This window comes from Jaculus jaculus, chromosome 2, assembly GCF_020740685.1.
Source record: "Jaculus jaculus isolate mJacJac1 chromosome 2, mJacJac1.mat.Y.cur, whole genome shotgun sequence".
Taxonomy (NCBI): domain Eukaryota; kingdom Metazoa; phylum Chordata; class Mammalia; order Rodentia; family Dipodidae; genus Jaculus; species Jaculus jaculus.
Window position 1 is genome coordinate 161,215,284 of NC_059103.1, and position 15,521 is coordinate 161,230,804.

At 37.7% G+C, this 15,521-nt stretch overlaps 1 protein-coding gene across 1 annotated transcript in view; it reads left to right on the forward strand.

Moving 5' to 3' along the window:
- Necab1 (N-terminal EF-hand calcium binding protein 1) overlaps positions 1-15,521 on the forward strand; it is a 165,603-nt gene that overhangs the window by 137,629 nt on the left and 12,453 nt on the right. The window contains exons 8-10 of the mRNA XM_004656924.2: positions 352-428; positions 3,874-3,927; positions 14,393-14,505. Of these exons, the coding sequence (XP_004656981.1) occupies positions 352-428; positions 3,874-3,927; positions 14,393-14,505 (244 nt within the window). The remainder of the gene's footprint in view (positions 1-351; positions 429-3,873; positions 3,928-14,392; positions 14,506-15,521) is intronic.

The following is a 15,521-nucleotide window of genomic DNA, read 5'->3' on the forward strand; positions in this document are numbered from 1 at the left end:
CAGAGGTAGAATTTCACTTGCTTTTACAACTACCTAGCAGGTAAGTTTAGAAACATTAATTGATTCATTCCTGTTTTTGATGGAAAGACAACTACCTTCTAGGAGAGTAAAAATAGCTCAGCAGGATCTGATGTCTTGGGTTTCAAAGGCCTATACAGAAAGAAACATTAAAATACCAGGCCTATGGACATGAGCCCAGTGAGATATGGGAATCTCTGTTAATTAGTGACTTAGAAAGCACTTGTGGGAATACATTTTAAGAAAGTTTCTTCCTTTGGGGGAAAAGGAGAAATTACAAGCTTTCTTACATGTTTAAAAATTTAACATGCTACCTTGTAATTTTCTTCCAAGCCTTATTGGAAGAAGACAACCAGTGGATGACCCAGATAAACAGACTCCAGAAATTAATTGATAGACTAGAAAAGAAGGTAGGGGCTTCATTTTCTTTCTTTTCTTCTTTTCAGGATCTTCTGACCCAGTTTTCCTCGTTGCTTAAATATCCATAGCACATCCAAGGATAGAATAATGACCAGCACACAAGTGACCCTAGGAATGCAGCTTGGTGGCTACGTGAAGTGTTTTTTGTTTGCTTGCTTACTTGTGAAAACAAGTAGAAAAGCTCACACTGATTCTCCTCCTACTTCATCCCCACTCCTAGTCATATTTAACATAAGGCACAGGTTTGAAGATTAAATAAATCAACTGCACTTCCTGACTCTTAGGTTATGAAATTATATAGGTTGCTGAGCATTTGAACCTATAAGAGACTATGAACAGAAATAAGAAAGACAAGTGTGAAGTGCTTTCTAAGGTGAGATGAGAAAGGAAGCTGGCTTTTTAAGATATGTAATTTTCAAGGTATAATAGGACAGTAGGCAGAAATCCCACTAAGGATGTCAGTAGGAAAAAAAAAAATTCTGGCTGACAGGTTGAGGTTCAAACATTAGCACTACAAAAATGAACCTTCAAGTCCTAATATTGGGCAAGATTTCTGAAAAAGAGATACTGTAATAGAAAAGCCAAGTCAAGGGGAAGAACTCTTAGTAAATGCAGCCCCCCCCTGCCAGGATATCTTCATGTGTTCACTAGGAATGTCCTCTTTTTGCAGCAAACATGTAAACTAAGCTTGATGCAAATCAACTTCCCTTCTTTCTTCTCCAATAATGAAAACATAAGCTGGGACTAAATTGATTCATAGGAAAAATAGTAATGAAAGTTATTTGTTTCAATGTCAAAAATTCTGTAAATTCAGGATTCCTTTTCAAAAATAAAACCCTGTTAAACATACAGGCTTCACTGGTAAATTTGGATCCAATTGAAGAACATGAATACTTCTTTCTAAAGTGGGTGTAAAGTTCCTAGCAAAACTATCTCTTCTGGGGGTCAGAAATGTATGTGGTTATTTCTTAGAGAATGGCTTAAACTTTAAGAATCATTTTTTTTCCCTCAATTTTAAATCAAAGTATTGTCACATCTCCTTTTGTGTCCCTCTCCTCTGATGAAAAGGTTTCGCTGTGAGAATGGTGTCTAAACCGTTTGCTGCAAGTATGAAGCAGTGGCTTTCAACATGGGTCTCCCACTGTGTGGAGCTCAGCAGGAGCTGTCTTAACAAGTAGTGAAGCAGTGCAGGTTCTGATTTCTCCTGAAACTTACTCTGTAAGGTGCTAAAATGGGTGTTCAGAAGGAAACTACCCAATTGCCAAACAGTTGCTAAGTACATGTCATTTCAGTGCTGACTGCCCGGTTTCCTGCAGTTGTTAGCCCTAGGTTTGACCTCCCTGTTTTTAGGAAGTGTTCCTCATGAGGAACATGGGTTGTCTTTTCTGTCCATTATGTATTTCTGACAAATCCTTTCTGCACTGTCAATCAAGCCAAAATGCCTTCATGCAGGGGTGGGTGGTTAGGGAGGGATAACAATTGCAACTTCTACTAGTTTTTTTAGGTTTACTTTCTCACTTTTTCAGTCTCAGTGAGTATTTATTTATGGGAATATGCTGAAGTTATTACCATATTTTGCTTGAACCCCATAGAAAACCTGCTGTAATGTTAAACAAAACAATAAGGGCAAAAATAAAGCTTCCTCATTCTTCATGAAGGCCTCATTGCACACCCCCATTGGAAGAGGAGGAAGTAAGGATGTCACCCTCATACACTTGAAGCTTTTCTTACCTTACTTCAAAGAAGGTAGAGCTGAAAAGTGATGACAGGGAAATACGACAAGGAGATTACTAAATTATAGCTTCTATCTGTAGATTACATCTTAATATTCAATGCACACCTATATTTGTTATATAATCTTGCCTTCATGGAATAGCTATGCTTTAGACAGGCCAGCCATCCAGCCATTCATTTATTCCATATTGATTACCTTCTGCAACTCTGGCACTATGCTGGCAATGGCAATCCAATAGTAATCAAAACAGATAAAATCATTGGTCTCCAGAAAGACCAAGAAAAATCATACAAAATAAATCTAAGGAACAAAACGAAATCAGATAGTGGGAGGTACCATGGAAAAAAGTGGAGCAATGTGATTGAGATGAAAGAACTGCACACGTGAACTGAGTGGGCTTGGGAAAGTCTGTCTAGAGAGACATGTGAGTTGAGGGGTAAATGACAAGGAGCTGGAGAGAGACCTTGGAACAGAGAATTTAAACCAGAAGGGACCCTAAGGATGAACCCCAGAGAAGGGAAATGACTTGCCTCAAATCCCACCACCCAGCAGCATAGCTGGGGTACTTCATTCTGCAACCACCAGTTGTAGCAGTAACTTTTTGGTTGCTGGGACAAATCACGGGACCAGAAGCTGCTTATGGGAGAAAAAGTTTAACTCAAGCTTACAGTTTCGAAGGAAAGTTTCATCAGGGCAGAGAAAAGCGTGGCAACTGGCTCACACTTCACATCTCTATAGCAGAAAGAGAGACAGAGAGAAAGAGACAGAGAGAGAGAACAAAGAGAACAGTAAGCAAGAGCTTGCTTTGAGAACCTACTGGGGTAGGCTAGATTCATCAACCACAAGGTCTGGACCCAAGGAGCACACCTCTTCCAGTAAGACTCCATCTTCCAAAGGCTCCACCAACTGAGAAATAAGTAAGAAGCTTAGTCACAAACACCTGAGGCTGTGAGGGACAGTTTACATTCATATCACATCAATTTTATGTTATTTCACATAATCTGGATTCCTACAATCTTCAGTTAATTTCCTAGGTATTTAAGGGAATACTACACTTATTCCTCACTTGAAAGAAATGCTCAGATACCTATTCACAGATTGACATTTTTAGAGATTACCCACTTGGATTCATTAGGGAGAGTGGGTTAACTATTGATCATAGTATAAGACATCAAAAAATACTTAGACAATATTCAATTGAGAAAATATCAGTAGCATCTTCCATTACTTTTAAATTCACTTTCTTTTTAGTAAAGCAAAATTGGTGATGGAGTGTAAACATACCATAACAGTAGACTAATGTCTATAAAGGACCTCCCGAGGAACATGGAAACATGGCACTACACACAGCAAAATAAATCTGTCCATTATCCCTATTCATTCTTACTCCTGTCTTTTTTACCATTCTGCCTTCCCCTCTCTGTTTTAATGTGCCTCAATTTTCCCCTTTCACCCTAATGACATCAGTCAAGTAAGCCAGAGCAGTGACAAATTTAACATATCTTAAATGGCTCCTTAAAACCAACAAAGGGCATAAAATGTCTTTATTGGAACAGTTCAATTTCAATTTAGGATTATTTCATCTCCTTTCAAATAAGGTTGTTCAGGTTCAATTTTAGCCATGAAAAATTATATTTATTGTTTGTTTTAATTATGTAACTTACTGGATTTTTTTCTGATATTTCTTCCTACAACTGAAGGATCTGAAACTTGAACCTTTGGAAGAAGAAGTTATTGAAGAAACTACTAAACCTGTACGTATATTTCCATATCAAAGTTTTAGAGATTCATATTTTAAAACATGACATATTTTTTCAGAAAGCAGTAATACATGGGAAGTTATCTTACTTCACTAACTTTGGATTATAGAAACCTAATGCCTACTTCCCATTAGGCATTCAGCTTATTGTGGAAACATTAGTATGTAATAGGTAAAACATGAAACTTTCATGTATATGAGACAATGAGTCATTGAATAATTGAATTTGATGAGAGAATTATCCTGATTTTTATTGATCATAAATGTATTTTGTAAGCACTACTTAGCTGAGTATTGTAAAAATCTGAGCTGAAACCTAGTCATATTTATTACTGTGTTTCCAGGCTTTAGCCTAAAGCCAGGAACCTTAAAATGATCACAAGTAATTTTTCAAAGAATAAATTGTTTAGTCAAAAGGCAACATTTCCTGCCAGGCATGGTGGCACACATCTTTAATCCCAGTACTCAGGAGGCAAAAATAGGAGGATTGCCATGAGTTCAAGGCCACCCTGAGACTCCATAGTGAATTCCAGGTCAGCCTGGAGCTAGAGTGAGAGACTCTGCCTTGCAAAAAAAAAAAAAAAGGGCAACATTTTCTAAACAAAAATGGTGCCCATCCTAAAGTGGTGAAAATTTATGGAAATTGGAAGAAAACAGACAGTTTTCCTACAAGGTAAACAAAATTGCAACAACAACAACAACAACAAAAAAAAAAAACAGTGAATATATTAATTGAAAAACAGCACATAAAATGTCTTATCTTTTTATCTAAATAATACATGTTTTGGGTACAGTTTGCTTTGAGAAACTGGGTCTTTGCATTTACATTTAGTGAGAATCTGAATTTTAAAGTCTTGGATGCCTATAGATTTTAATATCTTGGGTACCCTATTTTTGTCACTATTTCACATTTACTATATACTTTTTAGATGTTGAAGGATCAGTTGTATTTACAAGAAACAAAGACAGGAAATGCCTTTCATCTCCAAACCATGTACTTGTGCCAAGGTGATGGTCACCCATATGCCAGGTCCCTGCACATCTGTTCAAACCCATAACACAAAAGGAGTTGTCAGAAGAGCCCGGGGCTCAGCAGAGTTTAATAATAACCAATGCCATTAGAATCCTGTAGCTGTGCATGCTTCCCCCATTTTAACCTTTATTTTTTTTATTAAGGCCAGCTCTTTCATTTCTCTAAAGGCAAGGCTGTGATATATGTGAGTTCATGAATAAACTCAGTTTTTTTAAAGTGGTTGACTTCAATGGGAAAGTGAGAGGACAGGGCATGGAGCCCCCATGCTAGGAATATCTGGGATTGTTAATGCTATGATCAATCTTATAGCAGTTACCATCTCTCTTGTTTGCAGGTAGGGGAAACTATCATTATGAGAGATGATTGTTTAATTTTGAATAATTTCCTAAGGTAATTATCTATGAAGGTCAAAGTCATGTCAGGGCTGTTTGTGAAAGATGGCAACCATGTCATTTGCTAGTCCACAAAAAAAGAGACAGGTCAGTGTCAATTGTCAACGATAAATGTACCCAATATCACTAATCAAATAATGAATATAAACACTTTGATAAAATAGGACTAGACAAGGTCATTTAGGTATCAAAATTGCTTAAAATAAAATATTTTCAAATGTAGAGAGGTAAAAATCATTGTTTTTTAGAGCATACAAATAATACTTGTTTTAGCCAATTCTTTTGCCTACAATTTAAAAGATATTTGTCATTAAAAGTTGGGCTTTTCACTATTTTTTTTCATTAATTTCATATAGTACTACTAATTCCTACAAAAAAATTCTTTTGTTCAGAATGAGCAAAACCATTTTCTTCACTGTTACCTTCTCTTACTCTAGTGCTTTTATACCACCATATTCCTCCCAAAACCAGTTTTGGGATTCATTGACTAATAAGGTATTTTTCCTTTTTCATCACTGAAAGCAGGAAAAGTTTGGAAAATATGCTCTATTTCAGAAATTTGTATTGCACTTTGATTTTAAAAGCTAATCTTGACTGAGTCTTCATTATCTGCCAAGTGTGAGGCCAAGCACCCATACACATACCTCACTTAACCTTCAAAATAGCCAAATAAAGGGGTGCCATCATTGGCCTTATTTCACAGGTGAATAAAACAAGATGCTGAAAGGATCAAAAGTTATATTTGAATCCACAGAAGGTAAACACCAGATCTACATTCATCACCAAACTGTCAACCCTATGTTTACCAGCTTTCACACTAAAGTGCAGTGCTTTTTCCAAGCAAAGCTGAATATTTCATCAGATTTCCTATCAGGAGAACAAAAACTAATCTGTAGATTTATATAACCACAAAAGAATTCCTGAACCCTAGACAATGCTACCTTTAGTTTCTGTGTACCAAATCATTTTAAAAATATTTTAAGCTGGGCGTGGTGGTGCACATCTTTAATCCCAGCACTCAGGAGGCAGAGGTAGAAGGATTGCCATGAGTTTGAGGCCACCCTGAGACTACATAGTTAATTCCAGGTCAATCTGGACCAGAGTGAGACGCTACCTCGAAAAAAAAAAAAAAAAAAACATATATATATATATATATATATATATATATATATATATATATATATATAATTTATTTGTGTGGGGGGGGAGTGAATGGGCACACAGGCCATCCAGCCACTGTGAACAAGCTCCAGACACATGCACCACCTTGTGAATCTGGCTTATGTAGGTCCTGGGAAACTGACCCTGGATCCTTTGGCTTTGCAGGCAAGTGTTTTAATCACTAAGCCATCTCTCTTTTATGATGAGTTCAGTATGTGATCTCTTTCCTGAAGTCAATTTCCTTTGATCAACCCAAAGTAACAAAGGTATCACTTATTGCATGGCTATCATATTAACATTTTTTATAAAATTATTCAATTTAATCTTTCTCCAAGCTCTGTGACATAAATGCTAATTTTTAAATTTTATATATCAGAAGATTTAAGGAAGATTAAAGAACTTGTTCAAAGCATCATGTAGCTCATAAGAGTAAAGCCATTTATTTTTCAATGTGTCCCTTGCTTTTGAGAAAGAAAAAGAAGGAAAGGGAAAGATGATGGAGATATTTGTTTTAAAAATAATCTGACCATGGTTCAGAGCCCTAGAGTTTTCAGTGCCATCTCAAATCTATTATGGAATGAATAAAAACATAAAATCCATTAAAAGCCTTTGTCAGCTTCACATTGCTGGGACAAACACCCAACCAGAAGAAAGTTATGGGAGAAAGGGTTTTTTTTTTTTTTTTTTCAGGTTTACAAATCTAGAAGAACATTATGAATGGTGGGAGATGCTGGCTCCCTTTCATAGCTCCAAGTAGAAAGATACCACCAATAGCCAGTACCACAAAACTGCCAGAGCTTCAGCTGCTTTCCACATAGCTAATAGGACTGCACTCAGTATCTGTCCCCAAATATAACTTTGGGTTTGACTCCAAGATCCACCCCCAGTGATACACCCCCAACAGCAGGGATCTGCCTGCTAAGTGCTCAGGTAGGAAGTTTAATCAAAAATGCCTGAGTCAGGGAGAAGAACTTAGATGTGGAAAAGCCTCATGCTCCTGATTTTCACAGCCTAGCCACAGAGAGTGATGCCTGTGTGACAAAAGCCAGGTCTGCTAAAGCCTAGGTGGAGTGCACTGTGGTGGGGCAGGATGAGGCCCCTCATGCAGCTGAACTGGACCAGGAAGAGGCTCAGGCAGTTGGGATGCTGGGTGTAAAGGATGGGACCTCTGAGGCTTTAGCAGACTCTGTCAGCTCTGAACATTAGCAGTTAAGAAAAGAAAAGAAAAGAGAATAAAAATACAGACAAACCAGCAAACAAAAAAGAACATTGCCTGAGTCAGGATGGACAGATGGCTTACCATTAGCAATTAAGGCACTTGCCTGTAAAGTCTAAGGATCCAGGTTCAATTCCCCAGGATCCACATAAGCCAGATGCACAAGGTAGTGCATGCATCTAGAATTCACTTACAGTCGTTGGATGCCCTGGAGCACCCATTCTGTTTCTCTACCTGCCTCTCTCCCTCTCCCTCTCTCTCCTTCTCTCTCAGTCTCTCTAAAATAAATAAATGTAAATGAAATATATTTTTAAATGCCTGAATCTATGAGGCCATACATTCAAACTATCACATTCTGTCCCTGACCCCCAAAGGCTCATGACCATCTCACAATACAAATTTCATTCAGTCCATATTCAAAGGTCCCATAAGCTTTACCACCTTTAGACTGTTTCAAAGTTCCAATTGCCATCTAAGATTCAAGACTATCTCTTAACTGGGAGTCCTACAAAATCAAAACAAGCTGCATACTTCTAATACATCAAACATATCCAACATATGCAGTTAAAGTCTGACATCCATAACCAGTGAAAACAGTGTCTGGATTTTCTATTCTCCTACTCCAGCTGGGCTGAGTAACTGGTAAAAACTTTCATCCTGAGCCAACAGTGCTCCATGGTAACCTTTGCACAGTCCTGGTATATCGAAACATCATCAAGTCTCCATTGCAAATCAGCTAGCTCCATATAGTAGCCTTATTTGTTATTCAATATGGGGACCTTACCCTGTTTCACAATGCTGCATCTCTGCAGCTGGTTCCTGGAAATGGTTTTCTTCATACAGTGGCCTTACATTTTCCTTATCTTGCAAATAATTGAAAAAGAAATCTCTGTGCTAGACCTGGAGAAATGGGAACTATCATATACTAAAAAGCAGGCAAAGGAAATGTAAGTAATTAAACTATAATCTATAATAAAATGAGATAATGATTACATTTGTATAGCTAGGGGATAAAATCTAATATGGTGGAATAAAGAATGCTTCCAGAATCACATATTTAAGACAATATGAGAAATAATGATGTAATAATGAGTTTAAAAATAGCAACTTTCATATATGAACACTGAATTATTCTAACATTATACTAAAAGAAAACTATCACATATTCTAAATGATGTATAACAAACATTATGAAAAATGTCAACCTTCAGAATTCAAAACTTCATTCTTACTATAATACAAACAAAAATATGTGCACATAGGGACAAATAACATAAGATCTGCATTCCAAGACCATGATGATTTTACAACCTGTTGACAATCTATGTGGATAATCAGTGGACTTCTAAGTAGCAGTAGTAGACAATGAATGAAATGTGAATTTTGAAAGGGAACATTTTACTAGAGCATACATTCACACATCCTGGGTCCAGCCAAGTGTACTGATCCATATATATATGAATATATATATATATATATATATTCATATATATATATATATATATTTGCTGGTGCTAGATGTTCTTTGTATATTAGTCTACTTAACAAAATGATCACCTTAAAGATATTTACTATATTCAAAAAGGAGTATTTAAAAATCATTATAATTTTACATATGCTTCAATACATACTTGTATTCTTTACAAAACCATGAAGTTCTTCTCAGTATGGTTGTTTATGCTGAAATAGTTTATCATGTATTCAGATTCCATAAATCTAATGTCTTCTTCTGTGCCCTCAAGCCTATGAATACTATTTTATGAAGTCAAGAAATTCTGCCTCAAGTGACTGGAAGTTTTCACCACATAATACCTTGCATCAAGGGCTATCATAACATGGTCTTTCTATGATATTTGTTTAAAAAAATAAGCTAGTGTGTACCAGAAAAGTTATATAACCTCTAAAGCCATACTTTGAACACAATTGTAAATGCAGTAAATAGAATGAGAGAACATGGAACATAAGTTGCACTCAGAAAATATCTATTATAAATGCAATCTTAGTAAACACTTGGGCTGCACTATTAACAAAACATGTCTAGGGGCTGAGAGAAAGCCACAGTAGTTAAGGGCACTTACCACAAAGCTGGCTGACCCAACTTCAATGATCTCAGAACCTTGGCAAAGCTGGACACAACACACCTGTAACATTGGGAGGAAGAGCCAGGAGACTCTGAAGCTCATAAGCCAACTACACTGGCAATCTTTTACAGGGGCAAGAAATTCTGACTCATTAGAGTAAAAGGAGCATAGACATTTTACCATTGTCCTCTGACCTCCATATCTGTACCATGAAACACACATGCAAATAATATTTTTTTAAAAGTTATCTCTCAGTCGGGCATGGTGGCACATGCCTTTAATCCCAGCACTTGGGAGGCAGAGGTAGGATTGCTGTGAGTTCGAGGCCACCCTGAGAATCCACAGTGAATTCCACTGGGCTAGAGTGACACTACCTTGAAAACAAACAAAAGAAAGTTATCTCTCCTAAAACTAAGAATGCTGACATTTCTTGAAGTGTTCCAAGAACTCAAAGGAAGATACAACTCTAGTCTAATGTCATCAGCAAGCATAATTCTGAAAATTCAGATTGACTACTCATAGGAACACAGCACTTTCTTTTAAGAAATTCCAAATATTCTACTTAAGTTCCTTGTAACCAAACCCCCATTTGGTAAACAATAGAAGTAATGTTAACTAAGCCACAGGAAAGACACAAAAATACAATACCAATGAAACAATATTCTACCATGAAAGAATGTTCTAGACTAGTTATTCATGCTGTGGGATATAAGATTTTGGTAATATTTCAGACTGTATATTGACAGAAAATACATAAAGATGCCTAGGAAATGCAAAGACATCATTTCCACCTCTCCCAATTTCATATCCCATGTTTTTAAAAATTCTACTTTCAGAAGAGTCAAATTTAGGCACATTGTACCTCATAAGTTGATTTCATCTCATCTGAGGATAGGAGAGAGAAAATATGTCTTACTTGGTTGGCAAAGTGAATCTAGAAGCCAACAGTTTAATTTTTCCAAATCACATTCACATTAATGTATTAAGTGAATAAAGCATTTGCAATTGCTTAATGACTCATCTCAAACTTCAGTGGCTTAATACAGTCACTTCAGCTTTGCAGGTAGGAAACAGGCTAGCATGGAGGGACTGGCTCTTGTGATAGCCAATGGCCTCCTTTGGGTGTCTATGGTCAGCTGCATGTCAGCTTTGCTGATCTTGGCCTAGTTTTCTCATAAATCCAGAAGTCATAGCAGTTCTATGTGGCCTTTCAGTCTCTAGCTGGGAGGCTATGCAAACACCAGCCTACCTCCTTTTTGTTTTTACACGAAGTTGTATCTGAACGCAGCCATTAATGTTTGCTCACATATCATCTGTGACTGTTTTTACACAACAACAGATTTGAGTAGTTATGACAGGAATCAGACAGCACACAAAGCTTCAATTATTTATTCTCTGTTTACAGAAATCATCTGCTGACCCCTAATCTTCTAGGTCTTGTTCACATAGAAATCTCAGGGACCTGAGTGGAAAAAAATGAAAATTAACAAGTCTCTTGGGCTCTAAACTTGAAACTGACACACTGCCACTTTTGATCTGACAGAGCCAGGCAGAGGCTAGGAAAGGTCACAAGAAAGGGAAAACAAAACCCGTGCCTTGATGACAGGGGAACAGAAGTCATAATTCAAAGGGCCTGGGTTTAGGGGGAAGTAGATGATTCTGGGCATTTTTAGTATCCAGCCTACTAGATCATGCAAGAATTGCATTTACACTGAAAGAATAACAGAATAGGTGGGCTAAGTAGGTAGCTCAAAGAACCCTTGAGATTCATCTGAATCGTCATGCATCACAGGTGCCTGACCAAGAAGTTCCCACAGATGTATGTGCAAGGTATGTACCATAATTTTATCAGATATTATTACTACTTTGCCATTAAGATAAAATCAGTTTCCAGGGAGAGTCATAGAGGGAGCCCATTGGTCATCGTAAAAACTTAGGAGATAGTCATATGTTTGAATCTTCTGATTCTTGGTCCCTGATCCAGAGAAGGAATAAAATGAAGCTCTATTTAGCTATTAAACTCAAAGTAGCTAGCTTGTGGAGATGTATTTATGAACAATGTAGAGCTCAAGAGATGGCTTAGCCCAGCTCAGGTTCAACTCTCTAGTACCCATGGAAAGCAGGTACACAAAGTGTTACATGCATCTGAAGTTTGTTTGCAGTGGCAAAATGTACTGGAGTGCCCATAATCTCTCTCCTCTCTCTCTAATAAACAATAAATATATATATTTAAAATGGATAACTGTTCCAATATAATAAAAATATGTTCTTTGTCCAGCAAACAGTCCACACAGTAATTCAGGGGCCCACTGTCCTCTTATCTTGTGACTCTCCCTTTCCTAAGGTAGGTCTTCATCCTACCAACAGAAAGAAAACAAAATGTAGATGCTTGCATCCTTCTTAAGTCTTGGCTCAAATGTAGTACCCAGTATTTCGGTTAATATCTGCTGATATGAAATCCTCAAGGAATCACACACAACTGTAAGGGAGGATGTGATCCAGAGTGTAGCCACTGGTATCCAGTGGTGTTCCTGGAAAGAAGAAGAATGAATATCTTGGGGTCTGACATAGAACACCTTCTGATCAAGACATCTTCACTTGCATTTCTCTTTATATAAATAGAGTGAAAACAGAGAGAGAGAGAGAGAGAGAGACCCCTCCACAAAGGAGATCATATAAATTTTCTATAAGTAGTGCTTTTAGCTCAAAATGTAGGATCAGTGAACATCACTCAGTTTTCCCTATAAGATTAGGAATTACTCTATTGAGGTCTGAAAAATTTAGGAATAACAAAGTAAGGAAAGAAAAAATACCATGAGAAAACTGAACCAGAATAAAAAGGTATAAATGGAGGATAGGACACAGCATTGGCTGTTTGATTGTAACAATGAAGCCAAGCTGAGAAGTATTTTTCAGTGAGGGAGTTCTGCAATTTGACATCTTGTCTCCATTCTTGGAGGAAGCCTGCCCCCATTGTTTAATGGAAAATTGTGTCCTAGTCCATTATCCTCTGTGATCATATGAAGCAGCTCATTGGAGACCACTACTTTCCTGGGGTGGAGTTATGTATTATCCATAGCTAGCTGACTGCTCATAGAGTCGTGTGGGCTCAAATCTAATTCTAAGAGTTAAACAGCCAAGCAAATTTAAGACAGAGGTCATGATTTCATTGCCAATACTGTTCCCCAAAAAATATGGTAGCCATATGATCAATTTAAATATAGTCAGCATCATTATGTGTGAGTAACCTTACCAAGGTCACCACTTAGACATAGTTTCAATACCTACACATAGTTTTTAGCCTTACTATTATAAGACTTTTTTTTTTTTTACATTATTGAATCCATGACTTTATGCATTCTAGGCAGGTACTCTACCACCAAACTACATCCCTGGCCCAAGTAGTTTACCTTAACTTGTCACTGCCTACACAGAATCCAACACCTAGTGTTTATAATTACAAAATTAAAACATTTGAGCTGGATGCGTTGGCTCACATTTTAAACTCAGCTGAGGTGGGAGGACTGTTGTGAGTTTAAAGTTGGCCTGGCTTTCAACAGAATGAGCTCTAGGTCAGCCCGGCCTAGAGTGAGACTCTCCTCAAAAAAATTAATTAATTAATTTTAAAAAGCATTTGTTGAATGTATTAACTTCCTAACACAGTGCCTCCAATGTAATCACTGTTCAATAAATCATAGCTCTTAACAGAAATTGAGAAATGTGATAATGGGGAAATTGAGCATAGATCTTATACTACATGACAATACAGAAATATTGTGAAAGTTTCTTTATATTCCAGATCATCCTTATAGTGGTATGCTTTGTTTGTTAACTTTGATGATTCTCATGCGCTTTTGGACTTTAATTTGTCTCCCAATCCTTGAAGAAGAGTAAAGGATTGACACTGATACCTAAACTTCCATAAGACACACAAAGGAAGATTTCTAGGGAAGTCTTCAAATCACAATGCTTACAATAGTAATAGGATTTATTACAAAAGCAGTTGGCAGTCAGCCCAGCATGATCATTAAGCAGTAGCAACCTTTTACACCGTGTATTACTATACAGTCTACTGTAAGCAGGTGATGTGTTTGAAAAACCACTAGTAGTTGATGCACGGTGAAAATACACCAGTGACCACATATTTTTTAAATACCATGCAGATTGACACAATATATCTAATATCACAAAATATCCAAGAAGCTGAAGCTGTGCAGGGCACAATCAGACTTCTCTTTAATACTTGGTGACTTTAGGGGAGTGACTGGGACACCATAGAGACATTTAGGAAGGTTTTGTAAGATACCAGTGCCTGAATCCCACTCCCAAGGACTGTGATATAAGTGTAATCTTCAAAGTTTCTCCCCAAATTGAACTGAATCTAGGTTTTAAAATGGGGTATGTGTCATTGACAAGGACATGCTCTTTAGCTTCTCCAGCTAGAAGCAAGAAGAATGTCCCACATATCTTGTAGCTTTTGGATAACTTTAGACTGGAATAGTCTTGGCTGCCTTCAGTGAAATTTTTGGCTGACAGTCCAGCATTTCCAAAGCAGTGAGCTCCCCTTTCCTCCACAGCACATCATGCTCGTGCAACGCCAAATGTCTGTCATAGAAGAGGACTTGGAAGAATTCCAGCTTGCTCTGAAGCACTATGTGGACAGTGCTTCCGCCCAAAGTGGATGCTTGCGGTAAGTGCTCCAGGGTAAGGCCTGAGCCAGCCCTTGGGAGCTGGTGAATTTAACCCTTTGGAAGAGGGTGCGACTCTAGGAGAGAGGTAGTCATGGATCTTCTTGTTAAATGCAGCAATCCTGCCCTCTGGGTTATGGTGTTTTCAGAGTTTATCTGGTTGTTTTCTATTTGATCCTTGAACCAGAGTTGCTTTAATCATTGAGATCATGGTGGGAAATAAAATGGAGAACTATCTGAATGAGAAGAGTTTCAAAGAGATTGAAATGTTCCCTTTTGCCCCTAGGCAATAAGCTTTCATGAGCAATCATCTCCATAGGTGAGGTGTCCACACTCAGGCAGCTAGCCTACAGCCCCATGGCCATTTCCACTATTATCAAAATTGCAGGTTCTCTGAAGTCCTGATTTCAGATCTTGATTATTTCATTAATGTAACAATGTCTGTTCCATGGCCACCACCTAGCTGAAGCTTCCATTATATAAAAGCTCCCAAAATATACTATTCCTCATCTTCACTTTACTCATTACAAATGGTCCCACAAGCAGATGCTTCAGTAGTTTTTCAGAAACAATGATAGAATCCCCTTAATGAGGATTCTGCAGGAACTAGTCTACGAGTGTCCCGTGTCCCCGTCTAGGCTGATCCTCCTGACTGTGCCTCAGTCCTGGCCATTCTCTCTTCCAGAACTGTGTACACAACTGTAGGACTCTGCCAACTCATGCACTGTCTGAAGCCCAAGCCTAGACCCAAACTCACCTGCATTCAGTAAACTTCCACAGCCCCACTCTAGCCCTTCCTTGCTACCTTGTTTCAACTATGTTTCACAATGCTCTTTGAATATGGTTACAGGAAAATTTTTTTTTCAGGAAAACTTTTTAGAGATGTGGGGTTTTGTGGCTATATGTCTGTGTGTGCCTACAAACACATGCTTCATGTCTAAGGGTTAGGCTTTTCTTCTGCTGGTGAATTATGTTTTATTAATGCTATAGCCTGTTCTTACAGCTCTAGAGCTGTAGG